General features: G+C 35.2%; 1 protein-coding gene and 1 non-coding gene across 5 annotated transcripts in view; one reads left to right on the plus strand and one right to left on the minus strand.

The window, feature by feature from the left end:
* PHF14 (PHD finger protein 14) overlaps positions 1 to 17980 on the minus strand; it is a 211420-nt gene that overhangs the window by 21037 nt on the left and 172403 nt on the right. The window contains exon 18 of one of the 4 annotated variants that reach the window (XM_070470980.1): positions 910 to 2608. The exons of the other annotated variants lie outside the window; for them this stretch is intronic. Within the exon in view, the coding sequence (XP_070327081.1) occupies positions 2597 to 2608 (12 nt within the window). The 3' untranslated portion in view covers positions 910 to 2596. Of the gene's footprint in view, positions 1 to 909; positions 2609 to 17980 lie in introns of those variants that run through there. 4 annotated transcript variants of the gene reach the window in all.
* On the plus strand, positions 5521 to 5592 carry TRNAC-ACA (transfer RNA cysteine (anticodon ACA)). Its single transcript has one exon. It is a non-coding gene; the product is annotated as a tRNA-Cys (tRNA).

Genomic DNA, 17980 nt, shown 5'->3' on the forward strand with positions numbered 1-17980 from the left:
GTGATACCATTTTGCCTCCTCTGAATGTAGCCTAGCATCAATCATTGTTAGGACTCAGCACACAAGTAGTATACCCCATAATTTGATTATGTATTTTATACATCACAAGCAGGTCAATAAATATGAAATAATATGCTGCTTTCTGGAAAGTTATATGGAAAACTTGGTCACATTTTCTTTCAGAAGAAAAAGTGGGCTTCTAATATACAAAATAAATCTACATCTTTATTTAAACTAAGATTTGCTTAAAAAAAATTAATGATGTGTAGGCACTAGTGGCAAAGAACCTGTCTGTCTGCCAATGCAGGAGATATGAGACTCTGGTTCATCTCTGGGTCAGGAAGATCTCGTGGAGGAAGGCATGGTGGGTTACTGTCCATAGGGTCGTAAAGGAGTCAGATGTGACTAAAGTGACTTAGTGTGCATGAACAATAAAAGAATGAGGAAAAAGAAGGAATAGGGAAAACTAATGAAAAACGTCCTCCTCTCTTTCTTTCCTCTAGTTTTTCAATAAAAAATTATTTAGTGAATACCTACCACACGCTGTGCACATGTTCAGGGTAGAGAGGAGAACAAACACCTGATCCCCTTTAAGGAAACTTATGCACTTGAACTGTAAAACTGAGTTCAACTTATGCTTCCTACCTTCTCTATTCCTTGTCAACAGACACCTCTATGTTTCTTCAGAAAGTCAAATTATTTTGTTTATAAAATATTGCAAACATAGCAATAATCATAGCTATAACTTACAGCACTTATTGAAACCCCCTGGATATTTCTTCCCCAATCCATTCCTCTTCCTTCCTTTTTACGAGACGTGACCGATATGCTGAACTGGACATCACTCCTTGGCATGCTTTCATATATTTTATATGAGTGGCATCATATTAAACTTCTATAACTTCCAGGTTATTTTCAACACTATATTTTACTTATTTATTTGTTATACTTTCTTAAAATAACATACATGTTTTCAGCTCCAAAACTAGCATTACAAACTAGAAAGAATCCAACAAAGTTAAGGTGGTGACAAATATACCACTATTATTTAATCTTGTTTGGAGATACTGGTCAACAGAATTAGAAGAGAATGACATGAAGTATAAAATTGTAAGAGGAAATAAAACCACCTCTATTTGTTTATACCCAGAAATATCAAGAGAATCAATTGAAACACATAAACAGACAGAGAATTCAATGAGCACCTCTGTTTATGAGGAAGATCAATGGTAGGTAACAGAATAAAACAATATAATTATTTAAGATAACTATTATATTCTGTATCCATATTCCTCTAATTACCTCTCTAAATTTTAAGACTGATTAAAGCAAGAATACTGCCTGCTATGTGTATTTCTAAGAAGAGCAAATCAATATATTAAAATAAGCAATTCACATTAAATACATAAGTCAGATGCTAAGTTAAATAGATTTCATTGGTTTTCCAGACCACTCTTCTCTATAAAGAGCCATAAAATTTTAGAGACAGAAGGGAAGGTATTTTACTTAGAGGATGGATCGTTTGATCCATTCTATTCACTTTGCTGATAGAGAAGCCATTCTTAGAGCACATAACTGACCTCCCCAGGATCCCACAGCTACTAAATAGTAGAGCTGGAATCAGAATTCAGCTCTCCTAAGCTGCTGTCTGGAACTGTTTGTCATGATGAACCAGTACTGACCACAGTGAATCAGTATGATTTTAAATTAAATGCTGGCAAAAATACAGCATGCCTAAAAGCAAGACAAAAAATGTTGGTGAGGTTGTGTGTACCTAGGTATTCTAAGAATCAATGTGATCTTATACTGTAAAATAATTGTGTGTTCTTATCCAAAGCATCTACATGAGCACAGTGGACAATGTATATACCTCTGGCTTCAGACAAAACTATCCCAGTCCTGCTTTGACACCTACTATTGGTGTGAACTTGGGAAAAACACATGATCTCTCAGTCTCAGTTTCCTTACATGTAAAATGTAAAAAAAAACAGAACCTAACCTGAAAAAACAGGCTTTGGGGATTAGAGGTATGATTATGCATGCAAATTATACTAATAAAATGTTTACATTTACTAATAAAATGTGTTAACATAGTAGGTGCTCAAAACAAAGCCAGCAATTATTATTAAAGAAGTTAAAATACATTTCCAAAAATCGGGTTCGAAAGTTGAGAAAGTTGGTTGGAGAAAGTGCTTTTTCTTTTTACCAGAATAAAAATGAACAGTTTTGCTTCCTTTTCTAACTAGAATTTTAATATTTCAATGCTGATGGTAATTGAAATGTTAAGAATTACTTAAACTTGTAATATAGAAGTGTTTTCTACTTGTTTATTAACCTGCAAATATGTAAAGGTCTATTCACTATCTGCCAGGTTCCTTTCTAGAAAGTGGAGAAACAAATGGCAAATAACAATATGTCTTTGTCCTCATAGATCTTATATTTCAACAGAAAACAGAATAAACTGTTAACAGATAATTTCACGTTTTGATGTAGTAGAAAAAACAAAGGAAAACAGTACAATTTGTGGGAGCACAGGTGTCCCTAGAAACGTTCCTTGGACGTTACTGTAGAGGCAGTATCCAGGCTGGGACACCAGTCAGGTACTGACCTGTGAAAAGAGAAAGCACAGGCGTAGGGAACAAGAGCAAGGGTCCACCAGTAGAAATGAGCTCAGCAGGTATGACCACCAGGGTATGTGGCAGGAGATGCAATGCTAGGCTGATTCCACTACAGTGAGAAGCCACTGAAGGATTTAATACTAGTGATATAATTTGATTTTGAGCTTTAAGGTTATTTTGGTTGCTGTATAGAGAAAGAAGGATAGGGGTTATAGGTAAGACTGGAAATAGAAAAATAAGGCAGAAGACAACTGCAACAGTATAAATCAGAAATGATGGTGGCCTGGAGCACCGTAGTAGTGGTGGGAATGGAAAGATGTATGACATGGCCTGAGTCAGGACAGGCTATGAGGGAGAAAGTGAGGAATAAACAAAAGAGAGTAATTAGAACTGATTCCTGTTTGGGGCACACAAAAATGGTAGTAGTGAGGTGGGAAAGAGTAAGAGACAAGTAAGCTATTATGGGAGTGAAGGATCTAGAAAAAAAAAATTCTATTTCAGCAACATTAAACTTGAGACAATCTTTAGCTGTCCAATGGGAATGTCAGGCAAACATCAGGATACATGAATTTAGATCTTGAGGGAAGAGTTCAGGGCTAGTATGAGAAATCTGGAAGTCTCCAACTTAGACAAGACTATATGCACTCACCAAGGGAATGGCACATAGGAAGGAAAGGGCCCTATAGACTAAGCCATGGAATAAAACTGGGCACAGGTGGGGTGCTCAGCCAAGAAAATTGAGAAGGAGCTGCCATTCATGTAGCATGAAAACTAGGGGACTCTGCGGGTCATCAGTTCAGTTCAGTTGCTCAGTTGTGTCCAACTGTTGCAACCCCATGGACTGCAGCATGCCAGGCTTCCCTGTCCATCACCAACTCCCTGAGCTTGTTCAAACTCATGTCCATCGAGTCGGTGATACCATCCAACCATCTCATCCTCTGCCGTACCCTTCTCTTCCTGCCTTCAATCTTTCCCAGCATCAGAGTCTTTTCCAATGAGTCAGTTCTTCACATCGGGTGGCCAAACTATTGGAGTTTCAGCTTCAACATCAGCCCTTCCAATGAATATTCAGGACTGTTTTCCTTTAGGATGGACTGGTTGGATCTCCTTGCAGTCCAAGGGACTCTCAAGTGTCTTCTCCAACACCACAGTTCAAAAGCATCAATTTTTCGGTGCTCAGCTTTCTTATATATATATAGTCCAACTCTCACATCCATACATGACTACTGGAAAAACCATAGCCTACTAAACGGATCTGTTGGCAAAGTAATGTCTCTGCTTTTTAATATGCTGTCTACGTTGGTCATAGCTTTTCTTCCAAGGATCAAGCGTTTTTAACTTCATGGGTGCAGTCACCATCTGCAGTGATCTTGGAGACCCCCATAATAAAGTCTGTCACTGTTTTCATTGTTTCCCCATCTACTTGTCATGAAGTGATGAGACCAGACGCCATGATCTTAGTTTTCTGAATGTTGAGTTTTAAGCCAACTTTTTCACTCTCCTCTTCCCCTTTCATCAAGAGGCTCGGCTCTTCACTTTCTGCCATAAGTGTGGTGTCATTTGCATATCTGAGGTTATTGATATTTTTCCTGGCAATCTTGATTGGGAAATGTTAAAATATGTCAAAGGAAATGAAAAGATTCTTTTTGAAGGAGTTATTTTCTATCTCATATTCCTCTGGTATTAGTTTCAAAGTCTTATATCACACAAAAATTACTTGCTTTCAAAATACAATTCTGTAACATATAAATAAATATTCTATTATAGGAATTCTCATATTTTAAAAAACATTTTATTTTGTATTGGGGTGTAGCTGATTAACAATATTGTGATAGTTTCAGGTGGACAGCAGAGAAACTCAGTCATACATCTATATGTATCCACTCTCCCCCAAACTTCCCTCCCATCCAGGCTGCCACATAACACTGAGCAGAGTTCCCAGTGCTAAACAGTAGGACCTTGTTGGTTATCCATTTTAAATACTGCAGTGTATAGAAGTTGATCCCAAACTTCCTAACTATCCCTTCTTCCCATCTTTTCCCCTGGCAACCACAAGTTCATTCTCAAAGTCTGTGAGTTTATTTTTGCTTTGTAAATAAGTTCATTTGTGACAGTTCTTCTTAGAGGAATTCTCACATTTTGACTGTAAAGCACTAGAAATTATGTCATAAACATACTGTCTTAAGTCTATATTTTCCAGTGAAATATGCTAAAATAATACTAGAAAGCAGGAGACCTGGGTTTGATCCCTGGATCAGGAAGATCACTTGGAGAAGGGAATGGCTACCCACTCCAGTATTTCTGCCTGGAGAATTTCATGGACAGAGGAGCCTGGTGAGTTACAATCCACGTGGTTGCAAAGAGCCAGACACGACTGAAGTGACCAACACACTGAGTTCTTTCAAAACTTTTTCCAAAGTTTTCATTTCATTTGTCTATATTCTCTTTTAAACTATAAGTATCAAGATGGCAGGGGTTATGTCCTTTCATGGATGCTCCTAGCAACTATTATGGGCCCTACACTTTACAACAGGGTTAGTAAATATTTGTAAAATGAAGGCAAGAAAAACTCTAGAAAGAAATACACCAATATGCCAACAATGATAATCCTTGGGAAATATGGTATGAATTTTGTTTTCTTTATCCATTTCTCTGCATTTTTCAAATTATCTATAATGAACATATATTACTTGCATATGGGAACAAAATAATTAATATACTTAAAATGCAGCTCCTAAAGTAACTGGTCGCTTAATTCCTTACACAACAGAGATGCAGTATGAAAAAAGTAGTAGTTAAACTAAATTGATGTTACATAGTTACTTATAGAATACATTTATGCTAAATGAAATTTATATATTTAATTTATAAATTACTGTAGCACACCATCTTCAAAGGGACTTCCCGGGTGGCTCAGATGGTAAAGCGTCTGCCTACAATGCGGGAGACCCAGGTTCGATCCCTGGGTCAGGAAGATCCTCTGGAGAAGGAAATGACAACCCACTCCAGTATTCTTGCCTGGAAAATCCCATGAACGGAAGAGCGTGGTAGGTTACTGTCCACGGGGGTAGCAAAGAGTCGGACACAACTGAGTTACTTCACCTTCACTTTCACTGTACCATACCATCTTCAAAACATGATCTAAGGACATATTTGAGCATATAGACCGTAGTTCAATACAATTGTGTTTTTCATTAGGAAAAGGCAATATCAAGTCAAAGTCAAGAAATTGCTGAACTCACAAAGCATGTCAAATATTTCCTAACATATACCTTTTAATTTCTAATTTTTAGAATGCAGATCAAGAGTTATATAGCTTGTTCCTCTCCTAGAAAAATATTTAATTACAAAAATATGCAAATAGTACTAAATTACAGGGCTACATCGTGTGCATAAGCAGAAAAGAAAATTTTAGATTTTTCAAACATAACTTTTTTGACATTAGTCAACTACCCATTAAGTTATTAATACTGTGTTATCACTGTATATTTATGTAGGATAATAATTTGGCTTTGAGAACTCCAAATAGAAAAATATGAACTATTAACATAAGAACTGTTTTTTTCACTCTTGTTTATTCACTTTTTTGTTGTTGCTGTTTTCAAATTTTAGGAGTTTTTTGATGATCTTGTATAGTGAGCATGTGACTAAAACAAAATCTTACTATTATTTTTTCCCCTATCATAACAGGATCTTCTTTAAGGTTTGTGAGGAAAGGTTGAGCTTCTAATACTATTTTTAATAAAATATTGCTTCCTTACTTTAATATATAGAAGCTACATTTTCAAGAAGGAAAATGCTGATGTTATCTTGATTATAAGCTTGCTGCTAAAATGATTGAGATGGTTTTCTCTTCCATACAATATCAGTTTAAGGACTTTCTTTTCAAGAATGAATTATAGCTGATACTTCAAACCTATTTTATCTGTATCTCTTACTTGAGAAAAATGAGCAAACATAAATATTTATTCTATATAAATGGAACAGACACAGATGTAGATAAAAATGATTCATTATAGAGCAGTGAATAATTGCTATTTGTATCACTATTTGAACAGAAAGGGGCATTAAGTATTTCTACCAGCTTTAAATCTGAGGATACATAAAGTTACTGAGAAAATAAAAAATCTCCAGTTCTGTGTGTTTGGGATAGCGTGTTTGTGGTTCATGATTCTGTACTGATAATAAATTTAACATTGTTCTCCATAGCATACTTTGGAGAAAATTCAATAAAACCCTGCTTTACTTGAGCATCTGTGTATGCAAGACAATCCCCACCTACATCAAAATAAAAAAAGTTTAAGAAACCCTAATGTAAAAATAAACAGTGAAGCTATAAGCAAATTATTCATTTACTTTGCTGTTTCTGATATCTCGATACTCAAATGATAACCACCAAAAATTGTCAGACAAATAATTCTCCTAGTCTGATAATTTGAAGAAAATACGTTGAGTACTTTTTTCTTTCATGAAGCAGTAGTTTTAACTCTGAGGAGACTACATGGAAAGGAGAAGGAAGTACCACACAGAAACAGCAATATCATTGATAAAGTGACATAAGCATAAAAACTTATGTTTATGTTTGGGTGCTCAGCCATGTTCGAGTCTTTGTGAACTCGGACTAACGCATCAGGCTCCTCTGTCCATGGGATTCTCCAGGCAAGAATACTGAAGTGGGTTGCTATTCCTCCTCCAGGGGATCATGGCAACCCAGCCATTGAAGCCAAGTTTTTTGAGTCTCCTGCACTGGCAGGCGGGTTCTTTACCACTAGTGCCACCTAAGAGTGTTAGAAATAATCTCAAACTAACTTAAAAAAAAAAAAGTAACAAAAAATAACTATAATCAGAGAATCACATACTACAGTGATACAAAATGAAGCTGGTAATTTTGAAGAATAAAACCTGTACCTAGATTAAACTTCCTGGGAGAACCATGTATCAGATTACACTCTTGATAAAATTCAGACCCGTTATATAACACAATGCATGGGAAATTTTTACATAACTTACTTTATTTTAAAATGGTAAGAAAATATTTTTATCTTATGTACATATTCCAAAAAATAAGCTCAATTAGATAATCATGGAAATTATATAGTACTTGGGAATTACATAGCACCATAAGACATTTACCATGAATGTAGGTAAACAAACTGGACACTGGCACTATATATGAGAAAACCAAAGGATCTGAAGCCAGAAGATCAAAATCCTTATTGATACTTATCATAAGTCTTCCACAATTCATTCACAAACCTCTTGGAACTCCAGATTTCTTAACTAGTGATAGCCTTAAGGGAAAAGATATCTAAGAATTTACCAGTTAACCTATAACTTCATAAAGTCACTTCTAGGTTTAAATTCTAAGATTCCATTATTTTAAATGAATGAGAAGCAAACTATTATGAATAACACTCAAGGGAAATCTGGTGTTTTCCTCAAGTAACCTTGGGAAACCAATTCTCTCCCTGGGTAAATACTTTGTAATTCTAACAAACTAAATTTCAAAGCCAGTTATTACTTGTTTAGGTAAATCTGAACACATTTCAGTATTTACTGACCTCTTTTATTAGCAAAATTCTATATCATATGAAATTCAACACTAAGAGCCTGAATTAAAAATTGAAACACTAAAAAATAGTATTCATAAAAACCTCTGTTGAAAAACTGAAATACTATTTCCATATATGATTCCATATAAATCTAGAAACCACAGGCTGCAAACCTATAACCAAATTAATATGATTCTATTTTTCTCTGTCTTTTTTGACAACTATCATATAAAGACCTATTCAAAGTTGTTTGATATCTCTTATCCTCTGGGTTATCAAAAATCAAATATGCATGCAACAGAATAATTTTGTTCTGCTCACAAAACTGTAAAAAAAAAAAAATGAGATTAACAATGGTATTAGTAGCTATAATAATAATCACGAAGGTATGTGTTACCATTTATATTTAATGGGCCAGTAATTATGTTAGGCAGGCTTCACTGGTGGCTCAGTGGTAAAAAATCTGCCTGCCAATGCAGGAGATGTGGGTTTGATCCCTGGGTCAGTAAGATCCCCTCGAGAGGAAATGGAAATCCACTCCAGTGTTCTTGCCTGGGAAATTCCACGGACAGAGGAGCCTGGCAGGCTACACTCCAGGGGGTTGCAAAGAGTCATACACAAATTAGCGACTAAACAACAACAGTTATGCTAGGCATTCTACACACCTATATGAATATTATTCTCTGATCTTCAGAACTTGCCTACACAGTATTACCTTTACTGAAGAGGAAATACAAACTCAAAAGGCTTAAGGAATTTGCCCCAGAGTAGCAAAGCTACTAAATGGAGAAGTAGATATTCAAATCCAGGTCTATCTGACTATAAACCGATGCTACAGAGGCATATTTTACTCAATTCCAATTTTATAGAAATTGACATATTAAAAAAGAGTTTAACTACCAGATAATAATTGTAAGAGAAAACAGTTATTGGCTTCTTGACATTTATATAACAACACTGACTGTATACTAGAGGTGTTTCCCAGGAATTGGACATTTCTCATGGTCAGTAAGTAACTGGAACAACTTCAGATAATGACAAAATTAGTAACCAACTGCTATTCTACTAGCACAAAGTCCTTCATTTTACCATAAAGTAGAGAAATATCAATCCTATTTTATGAACCTCTTTCAAATCCTATCATTTAAACCTCTTTGCTTAAACTTTTAGTTTCTTTAAAAACTTCTACATAGAATATTCTTGTAGTTTGTCCATTGCACGGTAAAGAAAAAAAGGAAATTTATAAATCTATATAGCTCATTATTGCTGAACAATGAAAGCTCACAACACAAAAGCTTGAAAAATATCCACACAAAGTGATGAATGTAAGCCAATATTACTTCCTCTTAGGTTATATATATTTTCTTCTGTATCTGTATTTATATACACAGACACCTAGCAAAAATATAGGAGTCAGGATCTACTCTAACAGCAAGCATGCACTAGTCTAGATGAAATGTGACTTTAGTGAGCAGTTTTAAAAGTGAAATTTAATAGGAAAAAAATAAAATAGGGTACATCACACATAGTAAGGATAAGAAAATAAGTTTTGTTTTAGTGTAGAGTGTGTATGCATACGTACAGGGTGCATGAGTGAGAGACTTGTAAAGGGCTATGCAGGCAGTGTGTGTAGGGCTATGTGTGGATCTGTGTATGGGAACATCTGTAGGAATGCATGTGGGGGTATGAGAAGCTGATGTACATTTAGAATCAAGTATCCCTTACGATTATACAGTGGAACTGAGAAACAGATTAAGGGACTAGATCTGCTAGACAGAGTGCCTGATGAACTATGGATGGAGGTTCGTGATACTGTACAGGAGACAGGGATCAAGACCATCCCCAAGAAAAAGAAATGCAAAAAAGCAAAATGTCTATCTGAGGAGGCCTTACATATAGCTGTGAAAAGAAGAGAAGCAAAGGAGAAAAGGAAAGATACTCCCATTTGAATGCAGAGTTCCAAAGAATAGCAAGGAGAGATAAAAAAAGCCTTCCTTAGCAATCAATGCAAAGAAATAGAGAAAAACAACAGAATGGGAGAGATTAGAGATCTCTTCAAGAAAATAAGAGATACCAAGAGAACATTTCACGCAAAGATGGGCTCAATAAAGGACAGAAATGGTATGGACCTGAAAGAAGCAGAAGATATTAAGAGGTGGCAAGAATACTCAGAAGAACTGTACAAAAAGATCTTCACAACTCAGTTAATCACAATGGTGTGATCACTCACCTAGAGCCAGACATCTTGGAATGTGAAGTCAAGTGGGCCTGAGGAAGCATCACTATGAACAAAGCTAGTGGAGGTGATGGAATTCCAGTTGAGCTATTTCAAATCCTGAAAGATGATGCTGTGAAAGTGCTGCACTCAATATACCAGCAAATTTGGAAAACTCAGCAGTGGCAACAGGACTGGAAAACATCAGTTTTCATTTCAATCTCAAAGAAAGGAAATGCCAAAGAATGCTCAAACTACCACACTCACCTCACACGCTAGTAAAGTAATGCTCAAAATTCTCCAAGCCAGGCTTCAACAGTACATGAACCATGAACTTCCAGATGTTCAAGCTGGTTTTAGAAAAGGCAGAGGAACCAGAGATCAAATTGCCAACATCTGCTGGATCATCGAAAAAGCAAAAGTGTTCCAGAAACACATCTATTTCTGCTTTATTGACTATCCCAAAGCCTTTGACTGTGTGGATCACAATAAACTGTGGAAAATTCTGAAAGAGATGGGAATACCAGACCACCTGACCTGCCTCTTGAGAAACCTGTATGCAGGTCACGAAGCAACAGTTAGAACTGCACATGGAACAACAGACCGGTTCCCAATAGGAAAAGGAGTACATCAAGGCTGTATATTGTCACCCTGCTTATTTAACTTATATGCAGAGTACATCATGAGAAATGCTGGGCTGGATGAAGCACAAGCTGGAATCAAGATTGCCGGGAGAAATATCAGTAATCTCAGATATGCAGATGACACCACCCTTATGGCAGAAAGTGAAGAAGAACTAAAGAGCCTCTTGATGTAAGTGAAAGAGGAGAGTGAAAAAGTTGGCTTAAAGCTTAACATTCAGAAAACTAAGATCATGGCATCTGGCCCCATCACTTCATGGGAAATAGATGGGGAAACAGTGGAAACAGTGGCTGACTTTATTTTTGGGGGCTCCAAACTCACTGCAGATGGTGACTGCAGCCATGAAATCAAAAAACGCTTACTCCTTGGAAGGAAAGTTATGACCAACCTAGATAGCATATTAAAAAGCAGAGACATTACTTTGTCAACAAAGATCCGTCTAGTCAAGGCTATGGTTTTTCCAGTGGTCATGTATGGATTTGAGAGTTGGACTATAAACAAAGCTGAGTGCCAAAGAATTGATGCTTTTGAACTGTGGTGTTGGAGAAGACTCTTGAGAGTCCCTTGGACTGCAAAGAGATCCAACCAGTCCATCCTAAAGGAAATCAGTCCTGGGTGTTCATTGGAAGGACTGACATGAAGCTGAAACTCCAACACTTTGGCCACCTGATGCGAAGACTTGCCTCATTTGAAAAGACCCTGATGCTGGGAAAGATTAAGGGCAGGAGGCGAAGGGGACGACAGAGTATGAGATGGTTGGATGGCATCACTAACTCAATGGACATGAGTTTGGGTGGACTCTGGGAGTTGGTGATGAACAGGGAGGCCTGGCCTGCTGTAGTCCATGGGGTTGCAGAGTCGGACATGACTGAGCGACTGAACTGAACTGAACTGATATGAATGTGTGTAGGGTCCTCATAGGCCAGGTCACCCCCCATACAGATAGGAATCTAGTAGTCAATGAATGGACTCGCTGATTACAATGATGCATTTAAACATCATTAGGAATACTACATGAAGTCATATTGTATGGAATATTTTACTCAACTCTCATCAGTTCCAGAAATATTTACCATAACTTTTGTGCCTTAAAAGGTACAAAAAATGACCTGCTGTATATTTTAGTGTATGTAATTTACCTTACATTTGTTTTGAAAACAAAGCTAAATGCTTGGGTGTACTCCAAACATTTGCCTTTTAACATGTTAAATTACCTATATTTTAGTTACTTTAAAATAGATACATTCTTCATTTAAATATATTACAATTTAGTAAAATCCTTTATATTTGACTTCAAATCAAAGGCTTGTGATTTCTCTGTCTTTAATTTCTTAATATGAAGTTCATCAGAGTGCTAAAATTAGTTAAACTTAATTAGGCTAAATTGATCGTGTTCTCCCCTCTGTCATTATGTAAAGTTACTCAGAAAGCAGAACTTATAAAATTATTATACAGTGAAAATGATACTACTGTCAGTATTAAGTACCTCAATACCAAAAGAAATGAGTGTATACTGAAATAAATAGTGACTCTAAAAGGTTAAATATGGGTAAATGCTCAATTTTTAATAACAAGTTTCAACATGAATTACTTAAACATTTTCTCTTATTAAGTTTCTTGTTAATTGACTTATAATTTTAAAATAAATCAACTCTTTGCTAGGAACAAATTTTGCTTTAAATAACCCAAAACTAATGGTTTCCTTTTGTTAATTCCAGTGAGGCTGAAACAACCTATCTAAAAAATCTTTCTGCTATAAAACAAAATTTTTCTCATACATAAGTACTATGAATATAAAAACAATAATAGGTTTTTACAGATATTCCTAATCCCTGAGGTTTTTTGGGGGTTTTTTTTGTAATACTATCTTCAAGGCTTTGGGCTTCATTAGATTTGTAAAAATTCACATGGGGAGAAAATAAAGTATTTGTTCTAAAAGCATTTTTCTCAACTATAAAAGCAGGAAAAATATTACAACCCTATGTTTCTGTTTGTTTGGATTACTATGGTTCCAAATCACTTGTTACACGAGCTCCAAAGTCACTTAAAAAAAGGAGTACAATTTTTGGAAAAAAAAGTTTTTATATTTTATGGTTCAAGTTAAAAGAGTTTAAGTTTTAGTGACAGTTAACCTAATGAAAGTGGAGATTCTATTTAAAAAAATAGAAGTCTTCAAGTTGTAAAAATATGAAGGAAAACAGTAAAAAATATGCTATTCCTACTTTGAGAATACTGGATTTGTCTCTCACAATCTTTCTTTTAAAATTATCAATAGAAATGAAGAACATTATACACAATGGAGATTGGTATTAGAAATTAAAATATTATTCATTTTAATATTTAGTGTAGTATGTACAGTATATATAATAAAATATTATTTTCTATTGTTATACTTTATTCTGTCAAATATTTGCTTGCTTGACTCCATAAAATAATGGATTACTTATATATTTATATAATATCATTTATCTGGGAATTTTAAAGGAGTAGTAAATGCTTAGTTTTTCAATCTACCTGCCCATTTTCCTAATTAGATGGTTACTTAGAGAAAAAATTCTGTCTTATTCATTTTTGAATCCTCATAGCACAGTGCTGCATGTTCAGTTGCTCAGTCATATTTGACTATTTGCAACCCTATGAAGTATAGCCTGCCAGGCTCCTCTGTCTACGGGATTCTTCAGGCAAGAATACTGGAGTGGGTTTCCATTTCTTCCTCCAAGGGATCATCCTGACCCAGGGATAGAATCTGCATTTCCTGAGTCTCCTGCATTGGCAGGTGGATTCTTTTACACTGAACTACCTGGGAGGCCTCATAGCATGGTAGTGGACAGGTTAAAGACTTTAATGTTGTGAATGAGTAGAGACATAAATTACACCCTAGAATTACATGAGAGAAAGGAAAATATGCATGTAAACTAGAAAGATCATAGTAAATTAAAAGGTCAGATCATTAGAAAGATCTTGAACAATAACATGTAAAAAAAAGTCAAAGGAATCCTGCTGAAACTTTGATGAGATTGACATTTCAATCTCTAAACTGATATTTAAAATTCTTTGTCTCAAAAATTACAAATTAATCTAGTACTTTATGGATGTTTGTGGATTATTAGCATTTATGGATTATCATTTCAAAGGAAACCTCAAAAATTTGACTATAAATGACATGGTGCTAACACAGGTAACTACTTTAGTAGTATGTCCTCTGTGTGCAGAACACAAAACTTGCTTTCAAATTAACTTTTTAAATGCTTACTATGTAATATTAAGTGAAAAAGCAGGATAAAAGTTAATAATGTCAATGTTTCTTAACAGGATTTTTTATAGCATCCTCCGTGAGTATTTTGGGTTTTCCCTGGTGGCTCAATGGTAAAGAGTTTGCCTGCAATGCAGGAGACCTAGGTTCAATCCCTGGCTCCGGAAGACCCCTTTGAGGAGGAAATGGCAACCCATTCTTGCCTGGAGAATCCCATGGACAGAGGAGCCTGGCAGGCTACAGTTCACAGGGTTGCAAAGAGTCAGACATGACTCAGCGACTAACACACACACATTGAGTCTTTTTAGCAATTTTTTTCTTAACTATCTCATGAAATTTTAATGCCACAGATATACTGTATATCTGTTTATGTACTGTATGTATAGCTGTATATTATATATAAAAAGTGAAAACACAAAGCTTTACTTTTTGATACATGGTTATGAATGACTAAATACAATTTTTAAGTTAAAAATTGTGTAAGTTACCAATATATAACTTAACTATATAACTACCTTTGCTAAAGAATCTTTAATTTACTTATTTATACAAATTATGTCAAGTTGTATGGAAATCACAATTTACATAAACATGTAAGAATAACAATGAAAGATCAAGTCCTAACAAATCATTCAAACTATTATACTTCCAGCAAAAATAACTGAAAAAAAATCTTAAAAATCATTTAAAATTTTTGCTTGATAAGAAAAGGTAACCAGCAGCTAAATAATCATTCAGAAATTGTTGAAATGTTCTTATCCCAGCACCTAACTAAATTAATGATAGGCTAAATTTTTTGTAATAATAATAAAATATAATCTTTTTTTAATACAAGAAACTATTGTTTATTTATTTATTTATTTTCATTTATTTTTATTAGTTGGAGGCTAATTACTTTACAATATTGTAGTGGTTTTTGCCATACATTGACATGAATCAGCCATGGATTTACATGTGTTCCCCATCCCGATCCCCCTCCTGCCTCCCTCCCCATCCCATCCCTTTGGGTTTTCCCAGTGCACCAGTCCTGAGCACCTGTCTCATGCATCCAACCTGGGCTGGTGATCTGTTTCACCCTTGGTAGTATACTTGTTTCAATGCTATTCTCTCAGAACATAAAATATAATCTATTTTTGATTAATTCTCAAAACCTAATTTATACACAATAGCACAGAAGATCAAGCATAAACAACATCCACAAGACAGCCAATGGCAGCCAGCACGTACATGCAGACTACCTGTGTGACATACCCAAGCAACTGACTCAAAGTCCTCTGATCAAACTCATCTATCTGTCATCGCTTTGTAGCACTGACCATGTACACAGTTTTGCATATTTGCCATAAACTCAATGTCAATACCACTTTCGTGATACCCAAGAAAACCTGAGAGAAGTTAAATACTAAAAATAAGATTTTTATCAGAAAAGGTTAAGCTGCAGAGGGTCACGAACCAATCAATTTGGTTTTTCATTCCTGCAAGAACCAATTTTTTGCCCTCTTAGAGTGATACTGCCCCCAGTGACAATGTATGGCATATGTCATATGATACTAAGATCTTAAAAAAATACACAGAAAAAATAACAAAATGTTAGAGTGGTTATTCCCTGAATGATTTTTATTTTCATCTTTATATCATAGTCTATAATAAGTACATATGCTTACAACTTTCAAAAAAGTAATTAAAGTTATGACCATTTACCATAGACATCATAATTAGACTAACCAAAATCTTTTCATCTTAACACTTTACTAGATAACTAGACAAGTTTCAATGAAGAAACAAAAAAAACTTCTCAGTCATATATCTAAACATATATATTTATTGATTTTTTAGCTTTGATATATAAAACATTTGCAATAAACTAACTGTGATACACATGGTTAAAAACAGGAAATGCACTTTTGAAAGTTTTCAATACTTTCCAGGACCCTGTAATAATGGAATATGGCAAAAAATATGCCTATCCTCCACTGTTCTTTCACTTTTTAAGCAAAATATAATAACCATGTAAAATATTTAAACATTAAAAAGGAAAATGTAATTCATTTTTCACTTGTGAATGCTGACATGAAATTTCTGAAAACATGGCTTCATTTGTAGTACAGAACACTTTCAAAACTATCATAGTTGTAGTATCTGTGGGTGGAAAGTGAATAAATATGCTAGAATAAAGGGACAAAAACAGTCCATAAAGGCAAAAGCCTAATCTTGAATTTTCAGCTTAAATAAAAATGAAGAGCACTAACTCGTTTCAGCGTCCCCTTTGAAAAAGACGATCTATAGTTAAAATGCTGCCAGGCAGAACTGTTTAGCAGCAGCACGCCAACCGCGGCATACAGTAGACTTGACACTGGAAGCCACAACAGCGCCTACCTGTGCTCAGGCTCACACCGACCTTAATATGGGATGAAAAATGAAGGACTTTAAAACATAAGAAATGCAGACGGAACTGACTCTACACAAAAGGGACAAGAAGCTAGGTTTGAAATAAGATGATGGGAAATTTAAACTGTTGTCAACAATGTTACTTACGCAAAGCAAAAGATTACCAATGATTTTTTCCCACTATTCTCCCCTGCCCCCTGCTACCTGTGTTTTCTAATACTGGTTGACTTTAACAAGACAGTTCTGAATGTATTATATGTTAATTCTTTATCAGTTTTCATATATCATCCTTTACTTTGGTCGGCCAGCTGAAAATTATGCAAGCTATAAATTAGCTTTAAACAAGCTCTGAATCAGGCTAGAACTGGTTTTCGAATTAAAGAGCCTTCAGTATATTACAATGTGCTGTCATTTTATTACCTCAATCAATTCTGTGTGGCCTGAGGTGGAAGGAAATGAATGCTGCCTTCATTTGCAATGGGTTTATCTCTTACAGCAGGCTCTGGAAACATAACTGCAGCAATGAATTGAAAACTAAAGTTACATTTAACATTACCAATGCAGGAAATTGTTGCTCCTTAACAAAGCTGGAGATTCAAAGGGGGGAAAAAAAGATGTGTCTATACTGTGAAAAATATACAAAATTTAATATCTGATTAAAATTTTATAGAATACTAAAGAAATACAGTTAAAGCTTGCATTCTATTAAAATAACTTTAAATGGTCCTCAGATTAAGAAAAAGAAAAAATCTACAATGGATGTGCTATTCTCAGTGTTTCAGAAGTACTGGACATTAATGTATATATTTCATCTTAGTGAAAAACCATTTCATTTCTTTTTCCTGTGCAACTAAATAGACACGTGAATTAGGTATCAAATTAGGCTCACGGTCATTGTTACGTGATTCTAAACCACCAACAAAAGAGCTTAAAAAAAAAAGCATCAATGAATAGGTATTATTTTTTGCTGTCTTCATTTTAAAGTGAGGAAATGAGGTACAGAGACATTAAGTCCCTCGCCCAAGTTTACGCAGTTACCTGGACAACTGGATTCCAAGTCTACGCTTAACGGGGGACTTTGACTAAGAGCACAGGGACATCAGTACATGTAAGAGAGTCATTTTCCCCAAACTGTTTGTTTCAGAGGAAATAATGAGGAATTACCAGCATGGGAAGGAATAAAATCAAGTTCAAAGGCTTACAAGAGTATGTCAAGTGAAGACAGAGGTAGATTCCTGTGACAATACACAAACCAGCACATTCACGTGCCAGTACTCATGTAACACAAGAATGTGTTCGGTCACTGGCAAAG

Source organism: Odocoileus virginianus, chromosome 1, assembly GCF_023699985.2.
Source record: "Odocoileus virginianus isolate 20LAN1187 ecotype Illinois chromosome 1, Ovbor_1.2, whole genome shotgun sequence".
In the NCBI taxonomy this organism is placed as follows: domain Eukaryota; kingdom Metazoa; phylum Chordata; class Mammalia; order Artiodactyla; family Cervidae; genus Odocoileus; species Odocoileus virginianus.